Source organism: Zootoca vivipara, chromosome 11 (genome assembly GCF_965207765.1).
Source record: "Zootoca vivipara chromosome 11, rZooViv2.hap1.1, whole genome shotgun sequence".
Taxonomy (NCBI): Eukaryota; Metazoa; Chordata; class Lepidosauria; order Squamata; family Lacertidae; genus Zootoca; species Zootoca vivipara.
The window spans coordinates 39,025,492-39,046,872 of NC_142594.1; the positions used below are offsets into that span (position 1 = coordinate 39,025,492).

Genomic DNA, 21,381 nt, shown 5'->3' on the forward strand with positions numbered 1-21,381 from the left:
GGAAATAATGGAAAAGATGTCTCTGTTACTCCTTATAGAAATTTCTCACTTGGTTAGCACAATGGGTCTGGTTCACAAACTCCACAGGCTCCTTGGAGTCCATATGGCTCTTGTAGAATTCGATTCTGAGCATTCTCTTCTGCACAGATCACATCCAAAAAGAAGCGAATGTCTCATTTCCCTGCATATATTCCTACTCTGTGGGACAAAAGGAGCTCTGTTGTCAACCAAAGGAGACCTTTTGACAGAGAGATTATAAAAAGGACTCTGGCACACATGGATAGATGCGGGAATATATTACAAACCGCTGTCGTATCTGCTTGACTATACCTGCCACCTTTTGAAAATGCAAGAGAAAAAAGGAGATGTTCCTCTATTTGCACCCATTAATATTATATCCTCCAAGGCACTGTTGTTACTGAACATGCTTAAAAACATGTGTTAAAGTTTGTAAGCACAATTTTAAAAGCTAGGCTTCCAAGACTTTAGATGTGAGCGATCTAGAGCACTATTGTCGAGCTCTTGGGGGGGTTGGGGGGGAATCAAGCAGTATAGATTTAGCAGCCGTTATCTTAATTAACTAACGAAGGAGCTGAGAAGTTTGACTCTTAAAAGACTATGCTCTGATTACATCTCAGGTTTCATGAGGCCTAAGCTTACTATGTCACAGCAAAGTATATTGCTAATTAAATGAAGCTGTGATGCAAAGTTCATCTTTTTAATTTGAAAAGTTATATAGTTTATACACAACTTTTATTTAAGCAGGTGTATTACTAATACTATTTATTTAAAAATATCCTTTTATTGGCTGAAGGTGATTTACAAACATGCCATAAAAAGAACTAAAAAACCATATATATATATATATATATATGAAAGAGAAACAATACAAAATGAAAACCTAAGGTATTATGTGGTTGCACTGCTTGTTGGAATGAAGGTGTAAGTATCCCAGTACGTTCTTAGCACAGGGTTTTTGTTTTTTGTTTCAAAGAAAAACACAAGCACGTTTCTAAATGTTCCTTTTTCTGCTCCAACTTTTCATTCTATTTTACAGAACACAGGTCAAGCTGCAACTTGTTAGAGATGAGTTATGGACAAGTATAACTGAGTTATGGAATAATTCCTTGCCCCATTTCCTGAATCCTCTGGAGTTCTTGGGCTATAGCCTGGCAGTGAATAAAACATACAGATTAAAATAACCAGGGCCAGTGGAAAATCATAACCATGATAAAAATCACAGATTCCATAATGTTCACATTACATGTCTGTAGCGCGTGGAAAATGACTATTGTTTAAGAGCTAATTAAGGACTGACACCGTTGGGCCTGGTATGTCTCAATAACAAGGGAGTGCATGCAGTAAAATTCAGATTAAAACTATTACCAGGTTTTCTGCTAGCAAAACAGAATAAAAATAATAATCACAAGACACAGAAAGAACTATTCTTTCCATATTGGAATCATAGGGTGGTACTGGGCCATTGCTTATACCTCTCAGCTACATGACTCCCTGACCTCTTCATCTTGCAACGCGTACAAAACGTACACCGAGGGAGACTAAACATAATCTGGACTGTGGCTTGTCTCTCACTGCTGGTAGCCAAGATTTGCACTTGGCAAGAGGAGAAGGGCAGAAATGGGAAAGATGAAGCAGACTGGCAGAGGTACTGTGCCTGTCATTCATATCAATGGTTTCCAGTGAAGACTGTAGAGCAGTCTCGCCCAAACTGCTGCCTTCCAGACATTTTGTACTACAACTCTCATCACTCCCAATCAATGTGCGATGTGTAGTCCAAAACGTCTGGAAGGCTGCTCTAGAGTGTGGTGAGTTCCTCCTAAACGCCCTGCAGGCAGCAATAAATTGGGACACTTCATCGTTCATCTTGTTCTGATATGGTTGAAGAACTTGACCATTATGTGATGTAACCACCAGCGGATAGCAAACACATATTGGGTTTCGCACCTGTAAGAAACAGCAACACTGATATCTTAAGTTCATCTTTCTGAAGTACCTAAATTGCACACTACACATTTTAACTGCAGCCTGATGGTACCTAAGTGATTAAAGAGTTCCTTCTGTGGGTGGAAACTGGGAATAGAGAAGGAGCAGGAGATGGAAGGCATCACTGAACCCCTTCTCCAACCTCAACTCGCAGACACACAGCAGGAGATGAACCACCACCGCCGGGGCTTGCACACATGCATCTAAAACCTCTCCATAAGCTGGTTTATGCAGTCAACATGTATAGGAAACCACTTTGGAGAAAAATTAAATTATATGCTCTCCCTTTTGTTTCAGCAATGAGAATCAGGGCATTGGAAAAAGGGATCGGTGCCTAGAGTGGCCCAGTGTTTTACAGCAATATTGTTAAGTGTACTTTTTGAAAGTCTACACAGTGGTACCTCGGTTTATGAACACAATTGGTTCCGGAAGTCTGTTCATAAACTGAAGCATTCATAAACTGAAGCGAACTTTCCCATTGAAAGTAATGGAAAGTGGATTAATCTGTTCCAGACGGTCCGCGGAGTACTTAAACTGAAGCGTTCATAAACTGAAGCGAACTTTCCCATTGAAAGTAATGGAAAGTGGATTAATCCGTTCCAGACGGGTCCGCGGAGTACTCAACCTGAAGTGTACTTAACCCGAAGCATGGGTGTAATTGTTTCCGGAAGTCTGTTCATAAACTGCAGCGTTCATAAACTGAAGCGAACTTTCCCATTGAAAGTAATGGAAAGTGAATTAATCCGTTCCAGATGGGTCCACGGCGTTCGTAAACCGAAAATTCGTAAACCGAGGTGTTCATAAACCGAGGTTCCACTGTAGAAGAGTGCATACCCACCAACATGTGTCCCAAAGCCAGGATGCACATCTCCTGTCCATGCTCCTACGTGAGTCACGTGACCCGCACGAGATCACAGAGCCACTTTTGGGGGGGGGCATGGTCTAATGGCACACAAAAACGTATGCTTCGGGGCACTGCTTTTTAGGGCAACATCTTGGTGCAAAACTGCACAAGATATCACAGTTTTGACCCACCCATGCTCTCATGGGGGGGGGGAGTGAGATGTCCCAGTTTTTCTCATAACACTTGCAGGTTATGAGAGTGTGGTTTTTTTGTATGCTTTTTTTGCCAGCTCACAGGGGCATGTGGTGTCACTGCTGGTGCTGCAGTGCACAAAAGCCTTTTAAACGAAAGGTAGGGACTCTTTAACCCAGAGATCCACCAACTGGAGCCAGGTACAAAAAAGTGGCTCAGAAAGGTGCAACAAGGAACTCTGAGCACACACTAAGCTCGGGAACCGAAGCTTTCTTGATATCTGCAGCCTAATTTAGAAGAGGAAAAACTTGTGGTTGTGGTTGTTGTCACTATCATTAAAACTTTGGGAGTTGAAAATTCTGCTGGCCTAATACAAATTGCTCAGAGATAAAGCAATAGATGCTGATCAACTTTCAGTCTGCTCCTGTTTCATCGCCAAGCTTCTACGATGCTCCCATAGCCCAATCAGAGGGCACATGGCAAGGACACCACTTCGGAAACTGGTGCTTCTGTCTGATGTCAAATGCCAGAGAAAGCACTGCACACTTCTCAAAGTGGGGCTGATAATAGGGGAGGAAGCTGAGGACAAACTGCTCTCAGCATCTGGCAAGAGTTGCAGCTGCCACAAGTGGGTGTGGGGTCATGGCTGGGCCTGCAACAGTGTCTGCAAAAGAAATTTAACAAGACTAATCTGGGAAGAACCATTGCTTCTTCAGGCTGTCAAGGAAACAACAAGCAGCTGAGCCTGAATAAAAAGTTGGGCAATTTAGTTGCAATGGAGCCAATGGATTTTCCGAGGGAAAACTAAACCATATGAACAGAGGATTTAACTATCAGGGGAACAATGCTTTCAGGGAATAAACAATTCACTGGCTCAGCAAGCATACTACTGAGATCTCGGGACAAGTCTGAAAAATTACATCTCCCAGATTGTGGCAGCTGATTCAAACATACATGGGCCTGCATGCCATATGATAGCATCTGGAGTATTACCTAGTTCTGATCAGTTGAGAGAATGTTGTTTTGTTTTTTAAAAAGTGATATAAAGAATAAGAAAAGAAAACAATTTAATTCCACCCACAACGTCCCACCCTGCAAAAAGCACTGAATTTTCAGTTGCCAGATGAACACCCATTTCAGCCTCTGAATGAAGAACATCTGAGTACCTTGAGCCTTGTTGGATTGGTCCAAAAATCAATCTAATCCAGCATCATGTTTCACACAGTGGCTGACCAGATAATTTCAGGAAGCCCATAATAATTCCTCCCTATTTTCTCCCCAGGACCATGAATTCAGTAGCATATCCATATAGCCTCTCGAAACGACATTTCTATTTAGCTGCTATGCTTTAAAGCCCTTGTGGTTTTAAGAGGTGGTACAAGGAATGGGTGCCAATTGTGGCACAAGCTATAAGGGTATCTATTGTCGAGAAATCCCCCTATAGAGAGCAGCTTGCAAAGCTTACACACGAGTCACATCAAAGGATTTGGCATTAAATTGTTGAACTGTGAACTAATTATGTACAGGGCATACGTAATTAGCCCTTTTTAGGATGTCAAGCTTGGCTGCTCCATAATGGGCAGGTTATGGACTGTCAATAACTCCTCAAATAGATGGGACAGTCAACATAGTTTTGGATCCATTTTATTTTCCAGATGCACCTGAGTTTTGGTCCAAGCACCAGTAATTAGCTGGAGCTAACCATATTTTAGACTTCAAACTTTAAATCATGCTTTGTGCTCTAGGGATGCAGACAAATGATGTTTTCTATATTTTGTTCCTACTCCATCTTTCCTAAGAATCCCAATGCTTTCCAAAACCGGGACCTCCCAAAGCTACAGCAACATCCCAAACCATGCTTCTGTTTGTTCTTCAAATTTAACATCAAATCACTGTTTACTCAAAGTGTGGCAGGCAAACCACTTCAAATGGTGGTTTCACATCCTGGTTTGGCAGCCACTTCCAAACCATGGTTTGCAAAACCATGGCCTTTACGTCTGAACTATCTCACTGCTTTATTTAAATGCCAAATATCTCGTGATTGTTGTCAAATGAAAAGATGTGAAGGATTGTTGGCTGTGACTGCATTCTTACCTTCATTCTCAGAATTTAGTATGCAACTTGTACTTTGCATTGTCATAATCCTTTGAATGGGGAGCCACCCAACTTGCTAAGCCATTACTTTAAGCCTTTGTGTTATACGACTCATCCTTATCTCCGATTTCCATTCATGTCATGTTTAGGTCAGTGCTTTCTTCTTGCATATTACAGGTAGGTAGCCGTGTTGGTCTGACACAGTCAAAACAAAATAAAAAAATCCTTCCAGTAGCACCTTAGAGACCAACTAAAGTTGTCATAGGTATGAGCTTTCGTGTGCATGCACACTTCTTCAGATACATATTGTTGCATATTGTTTCTCCAGATGTTGTGTTCCTATCTGCCTATGTGTCTCCAGAGGTAGGTGGCTCCTGGTTTCTTCTGATGCAAAGCAATTCCAGTAGAACCAGTCCTATTGTTTCTTCAAGGGCAACCAATGTTAGATCAGGATCCCATTGTTGGAAGAACTTCTTTCTCTAAAGATCCTCAATGTATTGGCAGAGATATATTGAATCCCCTAGAAAAGACCACAAGGTGGACTAGAGCAGCGCTGTTGTCACTCCAGGCCAAGACTCTTATAGCCCATCATTTCAGGCCAATATAATTTGTGATACAATCCAGGTGGCAGAATATTTTGTGTTTCCAAGTCAAACACCAGTGGTCTATCACTTGAGACATTAGATCAGCTAAAACAACTGCAGGTGTCCCTTGGCAACAAGCTGTTATGGCGCTAAGCACCATGGCCCTTTCTCTTTATCACAGCAGAAACAGGCATGGGCAGGAGTGGTGACACATTGCTGCCTTATGATACATAACATGAAGTGTCCTATAGCAGTGCCTTATGATACATAACATGAAGTGTCCTATAGCAGTGTCCTATAGGACTCCAGTGGTGGTCCTTAAGCATTCACTTAAACCAGGCACCCCCAAACTTTGGCCCTCCAGATGTTTTGGACTACAATTCCCATCACCCCTGACCACTGGTCCTTGTACCTAGGGATCATGGGAGTTGTAGGCCAAAACATCTGGAGGGCCAAAGTTTGGGGATGCCTGGCTTAAACTGAAGTGAATGCTTGTTTCCAAACTCTGCTAGAATATAGTAATGTGGAAGAGTAGAACTGGGAAAGTATACAATACAGTACTTAAAAAGTAAAGTAATTTTAAACCTCTACATTTATGAATGCCCTTCTTTAGGCATTCAATTTTACTGGCCAATTATTGATTACATTATTTAATTATCTGGGGGGTTTCCTGAAGAAAGGTTGACTCCACATGCTTAAATCTTTAACTTTTGTGAGCACTACAGTCATAAATTTTCCTTTATCAACCAAAAGAGTTTTGAAGAGCCAACATTATCTTTTCTTTCCTTCCTCCCCTTTCGGCCTTTTCTTCTTCTTGGAGAGTTCCCTTCTTTCCTTTCGAGTGCTATTTGCATGAGCAATTACATTACCATCTACAGTTAATGGATCGTGCAAAAAAAAAAAAAATCTAGTGTAACTAGCTCATAACTCATTTTCCAGCTGTTATCTGTGCAGCTAATTTGATCCAGCAACATCATACAGTGCTTAAAACAATCCATCCAGCAAAAAAGAATGAAACAAATTAAAAGGCTTGTATAACTTTTGACATTTATGGAAGGGTCTAGAGAAAAGCAGTCTCTCGATTCCCCCCCCCCAAGCCAATCTTAAGCAATTCAACTTTCCACTCTATGATTATGAGCATCTAAATCCAAGTAGATAACAAGAGGCAAATAAACATTTGTTTTGGAAAGCTACTATGATGGATATATGGCCTAATTTGAAGCACAGCAAAAGCCTGACGACAATGCAACAGGACTGTCACCACACTTCCCTTTCATGTAGGGAGCCTGCGAGTCACTTTCTATCATTCACAATTCTCTTTTGCAATCTACAATGGTATTTTCCTCTCTGTCACATGCAGGACATTAATTTGTCACAAGGTTTGAAATTTTTTTCCCTAACTGAAAATTGATTTGGAACTGTTGATGGTCTTTATTTATATGTATATCGTGAATTGGCTCGACTCTTGACTATTGTCTTCCCCCAGCCTTTAGTAATGAAGACATTAAATAGAAATGTTCTATTATTTATAGAATTGATAGTGTTGCCTATGAAACACAGCCTGTGCCAAAGTATACATGAAAAGTAGTACATGAAAGGTACGTTAGCAGATCTGGCGGGGGAGCTGGAGGAACAAAGAGATAGGTCTAATTGGAATGCCTAGCTGATTTTCTACCTCTTGCCTAAAAGAACAGATTGGACCAGCCTGGATAGCTCAGTTGGTTAGAGCGTGGCACTGATAATACCAAGGTTGAGGGTTTCATTCCCATATGGGACAGCTGCATACAGAGGTTTGGACAAGATGGTCTTCAAGGTCCCTTCCAACTCTACAATTTAATGATTCAATGAGATTTCTCAACACTCAGTTCAAGGCCCTGGCTTGGGTGTCCCACAGGCCTGTCTTAACCACATCCAGTGCCATGGCACAAAGGTCCCCCCTCCCTTCCCAAAATTAAGCCTGGGGCGGAGGGCGCCGTTGGGGAGGGAGGGAAACGAAGACAGAAGCTGCCGCCGCCGCGGGAGCTGGAAAATGGCAGTTGTGATGGGGAAGAGGCGGCGGAGGCGGCAGCAGCAGCAGCAGGCACGGGGTTGTGGGAAAAGGCAGCGGGGCTCTCTCCGCTGCCGCTCTCCTCCGCAGCCGCTGCTTGGTGCCGGTTCGCCTCCGTGCTCCCCACCCTCCGTCGCGAAGCAGCAGGGCCACCCCTGAAGGAGCTGGCTGGCTGCTGTGGAAGGCTGGAGAAGCGCTCCAGCCACCAATTGCGGTGCTGAGAGGAGGGGGGGCCGCTGGGGATCGTGCCCACGTCCCAGGCAGGGTGCGCACACCAGCCGAAGAGGGACGGGTGGAGGGAGGGAGGGCTGATCGCTGCGCGCCCGGCTCTCCACTGCCAATCGCCTCCTACTGCCTTCCCCCTGGCAGCGGGCAGGCTGCCACCCCACCGAGCTGTGGCCCCCGCACCTCTTCCCTGGGGCCCTCCGGGGCCCTCCAGCGCCTGGTGCCGTGGTTCCCCGCGCCACTAGCCTCTATGGCTAAGACGGGCCTGGTGTCTGATTTGTCAGCAATGGCAGTGGCCAGGAAACAGGGAAGGGGGTTGTGGAGCCCAATATGTCATTTTAGGCAAGCAGAGATTCATCTGGTGTGCCAGGGTTTTGGAGATCCCATTGTCTCTCATCATCCGCATGCCATGAGCCCTATGAATGGCCATGCTCAAGGTAAGTTCACCAAATTAAATAGAAATTAGGGGAAAGATCAGCTAAAAATTAATGCATCTGCCTGCCAACAGGTGTATGCGTGGGGTTTTTTAACACACATGCAAAAGGGAGAGGGGAAATCAAGCGGAAGTGTAGAGTAATCCATCACAGCAGTTAATTAGAGTAAGCATCGCTAGAAGAAATAACTGATCAATTATGAAATCATTTAGCAAAAAAGAATAAATTCCAGGGGCAGCAGGTGTTAAAACGTCGCAGGGAAAGTACTGTAAGGGAAGAAAGCAGACAAGGAGTCTGAGGTGGAAGGGTTAGAATTAACACAACAGTATATTCTGAACTTCCTGCCAACCTAGCAGTTCGAAAGCACATCAAAATGCAAGTAGATAAATAGGAACCGCTACAGCGGGAAGGTAAACGGCGTTTCCATGTGCTGCTCTGGTTCTCCAGAAGCAGCTTAGTCATGCTGGCCACATGACCTGGAAGTTGTACGCCAGCCCCCTCGGCCAATAATGTGAGATGAGCGCGCAACCCCAGAATTGGTCACGACTGGACCTAATAGTCAGGGGTCCCTTTACCCTTTACCTTTTTTATATTCTGAACTACAAATGGGAAAGAAAACTATTGAGTAAAAGATCCACACAACAACAACAACAACCCTGGAACTTCACATAGAAAAAACAGTAAAATAAGGCCAGAAGTGACCAAGTGAAGAAAGGGCAGAAAAACTGTCACTGAAGACAAGAGGCAACTCAGAGGCAACTCAGAAGCTTCAGAGAGTGATGGCACTTTTCTGCCTTTCATGCAAGTGGAAGCATAATGATACCCCCCTAGGTGGTGTCCTAGTGGCCTCTGGAGAACCCTTGGTCTCCCATCATCCTTACATCATGAGCCTATGAACTCCTCAAGGCATGCTTGTATCATGTTTCCTGCAACAAGCAAGTGTGTGTATGGCACAATAATAGTACTGTGTGCTACTTGATAGTTTAAGAACACAAATTTGCAATAATCATCTAATGCTAGTTTATGTTTCTTCATACTTCTGTCATAGTCAAGCAGAAGTGTTCTGGAATTAATTATACCGTACAGTATATGCTTTATCTGTATAGACCAAGTCTGCTGTTCTTCCTAGTCTTCTAGACAAGAAATGGGAGATAACATGCCATGCTCTTTAAATTTAACAAATTCTTACATGGCGTTTTCATATGTATGTCATAGATAACATAGGAAAGTGAAAATAAATTGAGGGTCTTTCACTTTAAAACAAAGCCCGATAAATTGTTTTGTTTTTCATTATAGCTACAAAACTGATACTGTGCGTCACTGATCTACTTTTACAGAAAAGAGATTTATGCTGTTGTTGTTTTGCTCTTGTTTAGATCCTTGCTTGCACAAAGATTACATGTCTGGTCCTGTATTTCTGCATTTTCTTTCATTTTCAGAGGCAAAAAGAAATACAACTCCACATGACAGTATTTTTTTGCCCGTTGCAGCAAATCAGAAACCTGAATCTCAAGTTTGTTTAACTGTCATGTAAGAAAACAAACCCATGAGGATAAAGAGCTTCAACCTGAGAGAATCTTATACAAAGTTGCATACAGTCCTACTTATCACTCCTTCTCCAAATGTGGATACTTATGTAGACAAAACAGCACCATCCATGCACAACAGAGATGTTACCAGCAGACCTGGGAAAATTTTCAAGTTTTCCAGAACTCCAAATACTTAGTGGGGGGGACCCCAAACAGCCCAATAAACACCGAGCATGCTCAGTGGCCATGGAATGCTAACAGACTGCTGGGCAGAGGACAGAAAACTGGGAGGTGAGATGGTAATTGAATACCCTGGGAGACGGTATGGCTGGCTGGCTGGCATTCTGACTACAATTTTGTTGCTGATCCCACTGGTATATTCTGATGTCAAAGTCAATGCATTTTTTAATGTCAAAGTCAATGCATTTTCTCTCTCTCTGGATTAGCAAACTGTGGACACAATCCTCAGTCTGCTGCACTGAAACAGCCTTGCTATTCCACTCAGATTCAACATGCATACCATTGGAGCATGACTGATGCTGCGATCATAGCCATTTGTTTGGAGTAAAAATGGAATTGCAGGCACTCCTAAAAAATAAATAAGTTAAAGCTTCCAAAAGAGAAAAATGGTGCAATTTGAATAGCAATTTGAAAAGAAACAAACTGAATGAAGTTTCGCATACAGCTAGAACACAAACATAATTTTATTATTTGCAGCCTTCTAAATAAAAGTTAAAGTTTGTTTACCTTTATATATTTCACTAATTTCTGAATTTGCCAATATTCCGATGGCAAATCAGTGTTAATCTCCTGATGGCGTTCAGGTTGTTCATCTTCCTCTTCACTCTCTGAGGAACTTTCACTAACATCTTCAGACTTTGCTGGAAGCTTACTAAACAGAAATAAAATAAAACCACTTAATTAGATATTATGGAGAGATAGATGAAATCTATCAGACAGTTCTGGTGTCCAATGTGGTTTACAGAGAACCCTTATGCATGCCACACTGAATTGGTAATCTGCATATAATGCATATTAGCAACCTTTCATGTAGTCATACAGGCACTGTTTATTATAATCATAAAACTAGTGTAGCTGTTGGAACACTTGTTATTATTATGGTTTATTAAATTTGTATACCACCCTCCATCCATAATTCTCAGGGCGGTTCACGACATAAAAAAATGCAAGCTAATAAAACACAACACGAATACCTAATCAAAACCAAAGCAAACCAGTAACACACACCGCCACACACATTTCGTTCTGAGGACTTAACCAAAACGCTTAAACATGCACCATCTCTGCAAAACTTAACAGCAATCCAGTAAGGTATACTCCATATACCAAGCAGAAGCCGAGACAGACTGGCTTAGAATCTGAGCTCATGCTCTGAAAGACAAGCTAGACGTAGGTTGGGGGCATATGGAGTGCCTCCTCACAATTTTTGTTTTTACTTTATTGCAGCATTGGGAGGTTCCCACGTGCCACCCCCCCCCCCAGTCAACTTTCCCTACCCAAGCAGCTTTTCTCTTACATACAGTAGGGGGGGGGAATACATGGACACAGTATTGTTTTTTGTGTGCATTTAGAACAGCACACTGAGGTGGGCAGAATCTTTCCTGGGAAAACAGTCTGCAAGCGAAAATGTTAAGTACACTCTTCCCCCCCCCCCCGGCCCAACCCATCTGCTCCACTAATATTATGTTATAGCTGTTTTTTTAATCAAGTTAGCTAGTTTCAATAACTAACTTCATTATGTTACGTTTACACAATCCACTGTCGTGTCCCACACAGGGTAGGGGATATCTATTTATCTAACATCAAAATTATTTGTTTCGACCCATATTATTATTTCATGTTGATGAACTCTCTGAAATCAGAGAAAGAATGTGACTGACTATGACATCTCTTGGAAGGGAGGCATTCATTGGCTTTTCAGATTTTGATACCAGATCAGTCCCACAACATTAAACAAAATAGAGGCACGGGGAAGAGATTACAAAAAAGTAAAAAATAAAAACTCACCTGGAAGGGATACTTAAATTCCAAGAGCAAAGCCTTTTTAAAAAAATCAATCTGTCCCTGTACCCTGGATAAGAAATGTGAGCTAAGGAACTGTCTGTTAAGAGCCAAGTTACTGGTACAGTAAGCCAAGCAATCATCTCCTCTCTGACCATGATTGGAAAAATGGTAGCAGATGCAAGTATGAGACAATCCTGCCAGAACCAACAGGTTTATATTTTCAGCTTGGGAGTTCCCTCTTCGGTCATGCACAGGAGTGGGAATAGCCAAAGAACTTTCCATTTAAAAAAACAACTGAAGAGTCCCAGTTGGTGATAGCACATTCTAGTTTAGACTATTGATTAGATTTTTTGCTAATTTGAGGTGCTGATATCACATAGTTAGCTTACTGGGGGGGGTTTTTTCATTCAAGGAAGAGGCAAATAACACATAGAGATTACATACCCTTTACCAGAACCAGGGGATGTTGCTCCAGTTCTTTTCTTGCCTTCTGGAGGGGTCTGTTTCGTTTCCTTTTCATCCTTGTTTTCTTTCCTTGCTTTGCCCCTAAATATTAAATTTTTGTTTTTTAATATGACATTCAATTTTATTGTGAATACATCATAAATGTGTGTGTACATTTATATCTCGAAAATTAATTTGATCAATCGGATAGATTTAAATTGCTTACCCCCTTAATGCCACCAAAGGCCAAAAGATAACCTGTTTTAAAGGATATAATACTCCCTGCCTCAAGATGTCATTACAAGTTAGCAAGAAGGGCAGCTGAATTTTAAAACGTTGCCCACAATTTAATGCACATTTAAATGTCCACTGAGTCTAATGATTTCATGGACCTGATCACATTAATTCTTTATTGGCCCATGCTCATCATATTTAGTACGAAAACACTCAGTTGTGCTTTTTCTTCTCCCCCCCCCCAGCAGTTTTCACAACAATGCAGGCTCTTTATATATATATGGTATATATTTTAAAATCCCATTGATGTTTTGTCTTCTCTTGGATTTTTTTTTACCAATGATCCGTTCTTGTATTACACTTGTTAAGAAAAATACAAAACACTGCCCAATTAGAAAAAACTAATTAGTTTTTAAAACCTCAAAATTCTTTAAAGCCCCCCATTAATACAAATGCAGTGTGAGGGTGGGGCAAGAACTTAAACAAAGATTTGGACATCAAGGAGAGAGTGCAGTCCACAAAGCTACTGAACTATGGGGAACCTGCAGATATGGACCCAGCAATGAGCCTAAGACATTCTGTTCTTACCATGACTTGGTTTGGCCTTGGTAGCTGGGCCATTTGTGTGTGTGTGTGTGTGTGTGTGTGTGTGTGTGTGTGGCGCCTACACTATCACAGCAGGGTTGAAAATCACACACATGGGCAATCACAGTAAGCCTCCTGGAATAAAATATTTTTTTAAAATAAAAGCAAAACAAAAATGTAGGACTATTTAATAATACGTACAACATTTTCCTTCAAGCTGGGCAAGTCTCCCTGTGCCAGTACTACTGACCACAGATGCAAGCTGGTTGTACTGAATCATTTGGAAAGAGAACAATAAAATTCTGAGAAAAGGACCATAGATACTGCATTACTGGGAAGTAGTATTTCCTAAATACTAAAATATTTCCTTAATATATATTTATTTCCTTATATATATGGGTGTTGCCCAGATCTTTTTAAAATAATACGTGAACTTCAGTGGGGGGGATTTAAAATCACATAGTGCTAATTATTTCTTTTAAACCATTAATTTTAATTGGCAATATCTCTCAAAAGAATTACATACTCTCGGGAGCCAGGCATGCTCTTCCACTTAAGAGATGGTTCTAATTTCTTGCTCTCAGTAGGCTTGGTTTTTGCTTGAGGACTCCTAGGCTTCTCATATGCATTCTTTTCTCCATAGTCGTAAAACTTTTGGGCTTGGCCATAATCATCTGCCTCAACCGCTTCCATATGTTGATAATGTTTTTCATACTTTGGTTCATCAAAAAAAGTATACTTCTAATAAGAGACGAAAATATTTGAGGGGGGGGAGAGAACATCACTTTTCCACATGAATAAAACATGCTGAAAAATTTGCAAGCTAAAGGAAATCTAGGAAGATTGGTTTTATAGGGTTTTTTTCTCTGTTGGCATATGAAAAATTCCAGCATTCCTCCCGGTTTACAAAAGGGAAAAAATAATACAACCTCCCTATTAATCAACACAAGATTAAAAATTAAAAATTTAACATTTTTAAAAAGAAAAGATTATGATTGGCAAAATTTCATAATGGCAACATCCCAAAATGGATCTAATATTGGCTTACTAAATAAGCTTCTGATACAAATATCACAAGTTATTAAGAATTAATTTATGTAGATTAATACCCAGTTTTACAATGCTCACGTTAGTAAAATATAAGGAAGGCATTCAAAACAATACACTTGAAACAAAGCAAAACAAAAACAGCAGTGGGTTCAGTTGGAGCAGAAGCAGAAGCCTAGTGCAGCTGGTGTTAGAGAACTGCCTTGCAGGGTCCTTGAGAACAATGACAATTTTTCCTCCTAGTGAACAAGCCTAGGAGGCATGGGAAATTTACCAAATGCAACTCGGGAGAAACGTTACTGAAAGGTTTAAAAGAAATTAAATTCTTAAGGGGCATTAACTATTAAATAATCTATAATGCATTGCCATAAATGCTGGACCATAAAGAAGGCTGATTGCCAAAGAATTGATGCTTTTGAATTATGATGCTGGAAGAAACTCTTGAGAGTCCCATGGACTGCAAGAAGATCAAACCTATCCATTCTGAAGGAAATCAGCCCTGACTGCTCACTGGAAGGACAGATCGTGAAGCTGAGGCTCCAATACTTTGGCCACCTCATGAGAAGAGAAGACTCCCTGGAAAAGACCCTGATGGTGGGAAAGATTGAGGGCACCAGGAGAAGGGGACGACAGAGGACGAGATGATTGGACAGTGTTCTCGAAGCTACGAACATGAGTTTGACCAAACTGCGGGAGGCAGTGGAAGACAGGAGTGCCTGGCGTGCTATGGTCCATGGGGTCACGAAGAGTTGGACACGACTAAACAACTAAACAACAATGCATTGCCATTGGAAGGGATAGTGAAAAATGTAAAAAGTGGAAAACCTCTAGTAAAGAAAGCTCTAGCATGTTTTATATTACATATTTTGTGATTTATGCTGTAGGCCACCCAGGGTCTATTGATGAAGGGCAGTTTATTGATGATGATATTAATGGAAAACCGGAAGTGAGTGTTCCGGTTTTCGAACGTTTTTTCGGGATGCCGAACATCTGACATGGCTTCCACTATTGTTTCCGGCACACCTGCACAGTCATGAACCAATCAGAAGCCGCACCTTGGTCTCCAAATGTTTCAAAAGTCAAATTGACTTCCGGAACGGATTCCATTCGACTTACGAGGTACGGCTGTATTATTATTATTCCTAATACACTTGTACTAAAAACACAACTGGACATAGCAAGTTAGAGTCTCCATATAGGGAAGGCACTTTACACCATATTTGATTACAACACACACACCCCTCTAGCCTATAGTAGATTTGGGAAGTGTCTGGCCTTCCAGATGTTGGTCAGTCCCCATCAGCCTCAGGCAGCATGGCCAATGGTCAGGTTTGATGGTAGCTGTAGTTCAGCATCTGGAAGATTACTACCTACACCAGGCATAGGCAAATTCGGCCCTCTAGATGTCTTGGGACTACAACTCTCATCATCCCTAGCTAACAGGACCAGTGGTCGTGGATGAAGGGAGTTGTAGTCCCAAAACATCTGGAGGGCCGAGTTTGCACTTGCCATGATCATACATTGGCTTAATAAGTCAAAAAATAACAATAAACCACAATAATCTGCAGCAACAGCAGCCTATTTACAGCATGCCTTTCAGGATACAAATCCTTCCAAGACTGCTTGCAAGTAGCATTAAACTACTTTTAAAAAAACAACACAATTGTTGTTGTTGTTTAGTCGTGTCCGACTCTTCGTGACCCCATGGACCATAGCACGCCAGGCACTCCTGTCTTGCACTGCCTCCCAGAGTTTGGTCAAACTCATGTTCGTAGCTTCGAGAACAGTAGCATTAAACTACTTTTAAAAAAACAACACAATAAGCATTAATAATATATTTAATGTATAAAAACAAGTCTTATGGTTGTGCTCACAGCCCCTTCCCTCCTCACTTCTCAGCGTGCTTCACTCATGCTAGGATGTCTTCAATTAGCCATAATCTCCCATCACATCAGAAACCAAGTTTTGGTTTTAAACCATATTTTGAAGTTGGTTTAGGGGCTTGGCTTGTTCCAAACTTGGTGATGATATTCTCCCAGCTTGGATGTAATGGGAAACTAAGTTTAACTGAAGGCTTCCTGGTTTCACTTCGGCACAGCAAGAAAGATGGGAAGCAGCAGCATCTTCACAAACGAGGTAGTGGGAACTCTGTAAAATGCAGTGACTGAGGACTAAGTAAAATGTGATGTGAGACACATGTGCTACCATATCTATCAACAGCCAAATGGTTTCCTCTCCACGTTGACTACTCCTGGGGAGTCTTCCGATATTGGCAAAAGGAACCATATTTCCTGGCACTGGAAAACTAATTAAATAATAATAATAATAATTCTGAAAATCTATAAAAAAACTCTGCCTGTGTTTAGTTTTCAAACCTACCCCCCCCCCAAAAAAACCTACATTATACTATTTATTGTGTTTTATTGGATTTCCTATCCCATCTAATATGCCATTATATATCTGTAAGGAGATGCTTAAATATTTCCTAATGTTGAGTTACTGGTCTGCATGGACCTGCCTTCCTGGAAAATGACCTTGTCTGGGAATTGAATCCATAAGCTTTCCCTCTCAGTCTTAAGTAAAAAACATGAATTTACAATAACAATCCCAATTTTTTGCATGGATTTTGACTACTGAGCAGACAGTCACTACTGTGGGCTCTATTTTTAAAAATTAAAAACAGAAAAAGAAAATATGTAGACATACAGAAATTTAGATTCTAACATGCGACATAAAAGAAAAAAGAGAATACAAAGAAAAAATGGAGAAAAATAAACCAGGTATATTATCCATCTCTTGCAGTCACAGCTAGAAAAAACAAGAAAAGATGTGTCAGTAAAGTAAGGGAGGGGGCAGGTTTTAATTACTGGCTTCCTCTCATCATATTTTTCTTCTCTTTTTGTGTACGGAAGTGCTATTTTACTATAAAAAATTGTAGATTCAGGTAGGTAGCCGTGTTGGTCTGACGCAGTCGAAATAAATTTTAAAATTAAAAAAATGTCCAGTAGCACCTTAGAGGTTTTTTTTTAGTTTTTTTTTAATTTTTTTGTGTGGGGGGGGTTATTTTCAAGAAAAAAAATTAAAGCACTCCCACCTCTGCCAGTATAGAAACCGAGACAATTAAGAGAACCTATTCTAGGGTCAATAAACATGCTATTAATTACTCATATTCCATCCACATTCATACAATATACAATATATGTGGACCCACTGAATTATATTTTTGCTCTGGTTTCTACAAGTTTTATTTAGTCAGCCAGGGGAGCTGTAGCCTGATAACTCTGCACTTTGTTTTTTCAAGCTTGTGCAGGGTTGAAGTCAAAGGTGTTCTTACACCTGTAAGTGACAGGCATACTGTGCTCATGGAAGACCTATTTTAACCTTGTCCTAGGGGTCCCAGTTTGGCCCACAAGACTGTTTTCTCTACGCCACACCCACCTGCCTCACAAATGATATCAGGGCTGCAAAGGAACTATCAGAAGCATTCCAGTGGGCACCATAGCTGCCAAGTTATCCCCTTTTTTAAGGGATTTTCCCTTATGCTGAATAGGCTTCCTCACGAGAAAAGGGAAAACTTGGCAGCTATGGTGGGCACCTGGTTGTTCCTCTGCAAGCAGGGCCAAAGACAAGTCTTGCAAGATTCATCCCAATCAAATCTTTGGTTAAGTATGGGAGCCCTTCGGTTTCATGCGTTTCAAAATTGAATGATGCGGCTAGGGGCAGGGGCAGAGAGAGAACCTCAGTACTCTGCAGTCATACTTTTCAGTCATGCCCCCTTATTACAGTTCCTATTTCTTGCAGAGGGCAAAGGAGGCACCAAAATTTAATTTCCCTCTTCCTCCCAAGACTGCACAGTGCAGTCTGTTCCTTAAAGAGTACTCTTGTACACATGAGGCACAATTATGTAGGAGAGGCAATCTGAATGCACGAACAAATCACACTCACTGGATCAACTCGGATTAGTCTGATGCATATGCAACTGGGCAAAAAGCTGCAGTTTTTAACATCAGGATCAATAAATCTTGAAACGGAGTCCTCCCAACACTCAGAAAGGTAATGGATATTATCCAGAGCATGGAAAATTTCAGACTAAGAGAATCTACAGCACAGAAGATGAGATTTTTAAGACTCCAAAAGGTCTCTCTTCTTCCTGTTCCTCTTAAATTGCATGAAATGTGCAAACAGGAGGCAGTTTTCTTACCATATGTTGTAAAGCAAAATTATACCAGACCTCACATGGTGGAGTGACTCTCTGTATTTCTGGTCGACACCATATATAACTCTTAAATGTGTTGGGCTTCAACAATAAACAGCTCTTTCCCACTGTAATACTATCTTCTTCTTAATTTTTTTTAATGTTCAATAGGAATTTAAAGCAGACCTAGCAGAAGCATTAGCTTCCCTGTCTTTTCTCACCAGTAATCCAAGCACCAGCCTCCCAACGCCTGAACATATAAAGGCTAGTGTTTCTGGATATATCTGCAGCACAGACATATATTGCATTTATACCAGGCTAACTGTCTGCAAAGAATCCCGAGACTGAATTCTAATTTTGCAATACTGATAAGAATCCCCAGCATCTCCTCAAACACCTACAGCTTCCCGAAGAGAAAGCATAACTATTGAATTACTTTTAAGTTGGCACTGTGGATATACTGAGAACCTGGGTCTGTTCAGGCAAAAAGAGAAGATGGGACTCTAGTTGATATAGCTCTAATGAAAGCAAACAGGATTGCCAGTTGCTTACCAAACATTCAGCGTATGCTAGATTTGGCAGAGTATTTAGCAGAATATTCCTTATCTTACAGAAACTGTCAAGTGTTATTGGAAAGCCAAGGCAATTCTGAATGAATTATCTAGGCAACAAGTTGTAGCCTGCATTTTCTTTACTTTAAAAATGCCCCTGGATTTGGGAGCTCCCAGTTTAATAAGGAAACAATATTGTCTCTGGTAAAATGGAGAGTCCAAATCTTAAATTTCTCCTAAGATTAAATATTGAAAAATACAGTTTTCAGGAACTAAGTTTCAATTTAAATAGACTCTAAATTTAAAGCAAATTTGTGGTTTTCATATCCTGCCATAAACCACAGAGTACAATGTTTCAGGATTCTTTAATATATATCTGTTTACAGCAGCCTTGTGCTGCATTGAATGATGTCCCCAAATACAACAGCAGCTTTTTTGGGGGGGGTGGAACTATGGAGGGAATGACAGCTAGGAGCCCGGTGTTCATGAGCATAACACCCTGTTGAACCTGGCCTTTTAAAAAAAACAACTTTAAAACGGTCGTCGTCGTCGTCCCCGCCAAACTGCAATCACTGAAGACAGTAGTCTGCTATAAGAACTATGTGACACTGTTAACCACTGTGTGAATTTTACTCTAAGGAATAAAATGTGTTTCTTATCCAGAGTAGCCAGGAATACTTAAATTTTGGAACTACTTAGCACGGTGGTAACACATGCTGTGTGAGCTGGAAACACCCCGACTGTGTCTGACGTTTAAACCAAAGACAATTCTTGTAAAAGGAGAAATATTCCTTTTATTCAAATCATCAGGGGCAAAGCTAAAAAGAGGAATGGTTTTGATCATTTAATGCACTGTCAAAGACAGTTGACCTTTTTCAGTAAAATACGTTATTTTCCTGCTTTAAGAATTGGACGTTTGCGCAAAGAGAAACCATGTGTAGGACTCTAAAGGAAGAGAAGCAGCTACAGTATTTGCCAATTGCTGCAATCCTAGGCTTGCTTGCTAACATCCATGGAAACAAGTTGATATAGCTTCCAAAGAAACGTGCTTAGGATCTGGGTGAAAAGTCCTGAATCAATGCAATTGGCAGAATTCCAGGTTTACAGAGAGACCCCCCCCCCCCTTCAACAACTTGTTTATCTGACTTACACACTGCCTTTGTCGATTTAGGGAAAACTGATGGAAAAGAAGCTGCCACCAATGGAGACCAAGACATGCCCACCAAGTGTCCCTGCTTAGCCTTGTCCCTGTCTCGCTCTATCTGGAGCTCTGGTGGAGCAGGTTCAGCCTCTCCCTAGCCAGCCTTGTGTGTGCCTGGGAGTTAGGGGTCCCATGTGGCACGAACCAAGCTGGTGAAAAGCTGCTTGGCCTCTCCTGGAGCAACCGCTCCCCACTCAACCCGGCCCCCTTCCTTCCATGAGCAGCAAAGACCCCAATGCTTGGAGCCAGACACCTCATTTGCCACTTCTTGCTTCCTGGCCTGGGGTGGTCCCCAAAGGTCAGAGACCCACCCCCAAGGTGTGGGAGTCAGGGAGAGGGGAGTGGTAGTGCAGACTCGAAGGCAAAAACTGTAATCTGGCAACATCTTTAAGAAGACTTACAGTGAGAGGCAGGCAAAGTTTCTGCCAAAACTGCCCTGTGAGAAGAGTCTTTTTCTTAACTTGATATTCATTTTGCTTTATTTGTTGTTGGTTCTTTTAAAGCTCTGGAGCTGACTGCCACTTCACAGGTAAGCTTCACCTTCAGTTGTGTTGTGGGCCCTTACCTGGCCAATCACCTGGCAACGCCTCCCCCAGGCAAGATTGGGCGGATGACTGAGGTAGGTGGAGACCCCAGGTATCCAGCCTGGGGAGGATGAAGCCAGCCCGAACTACCGGGAGCCAGACTGGGGTCCAGGGGGCTGCACGCAACCACGCAAAAGTCGCCCCCATTTGATGTGGGCAGCGGTCATTGTTTTATTTGTTGTTTTTTTTAAAGGAATTAAATGCTACTTGTAGGCTGCCTTAGACAGAGTTGTCTTCTGAAATATGGGGTGTAAATAGTTGTAGTAAGGATAATCAAACATTTTTCAGTGCACAAAATCCCAGCAATTTCCCCCCAATAAGCCTCAGGAGTCAGCAAACTTTTTCAGCAGGGGGCCAGTCCACTGTCCCTCAGACCTTGTGGGGGGGGCCAAACTATATGGGGAGGGGAGAGAATGAATGATTCCTATGCCCCACAAATAACCCAGAGATGCATTTTAAATAAAAGGCCACATTCTACTCATGTAAAAACACGCTGATTCCTGGACCCTCCGCAGGCTGGATTTAGAAGGCAGTTGGACCGGATCCAGCCCCCAGGTCTTAG

General features: G+C 41.7%; 1 protein-coding gene across 2 annotated transcripts in view; it reads right to left on the minus strand.

Annotated features, from left to right (window-relative positions):
- Positions 1-21,381, minus strand: part of ODAD2 (outer dynein arm docking complex subunit 2) — an 82,352-nt gene that overhangs the window by 51,892 nt on the left and 9,079 nt on the right. For both annotated transcript variants that reach the window (XM_035130099.3, XM_088653681.1), the window contains exons 8-10: positions 13,768-13,982; positions 12,423-12,524; positions 10,701-10,845 (exon numbers count right to left, since the gene is read on the minus strand). In XM_035130099.3, coding sequence (XP_034985990.3) covers positions 10,701-10,845; positions 12,423-12,524; positions 13,768-13,982 — 462 coding nt within the window. The remainder of the gene's footprint in view (positions 1-10,700; positions 10,846-12,422; positions 12,525-13,767; positions 13,983-21,381) is intronic.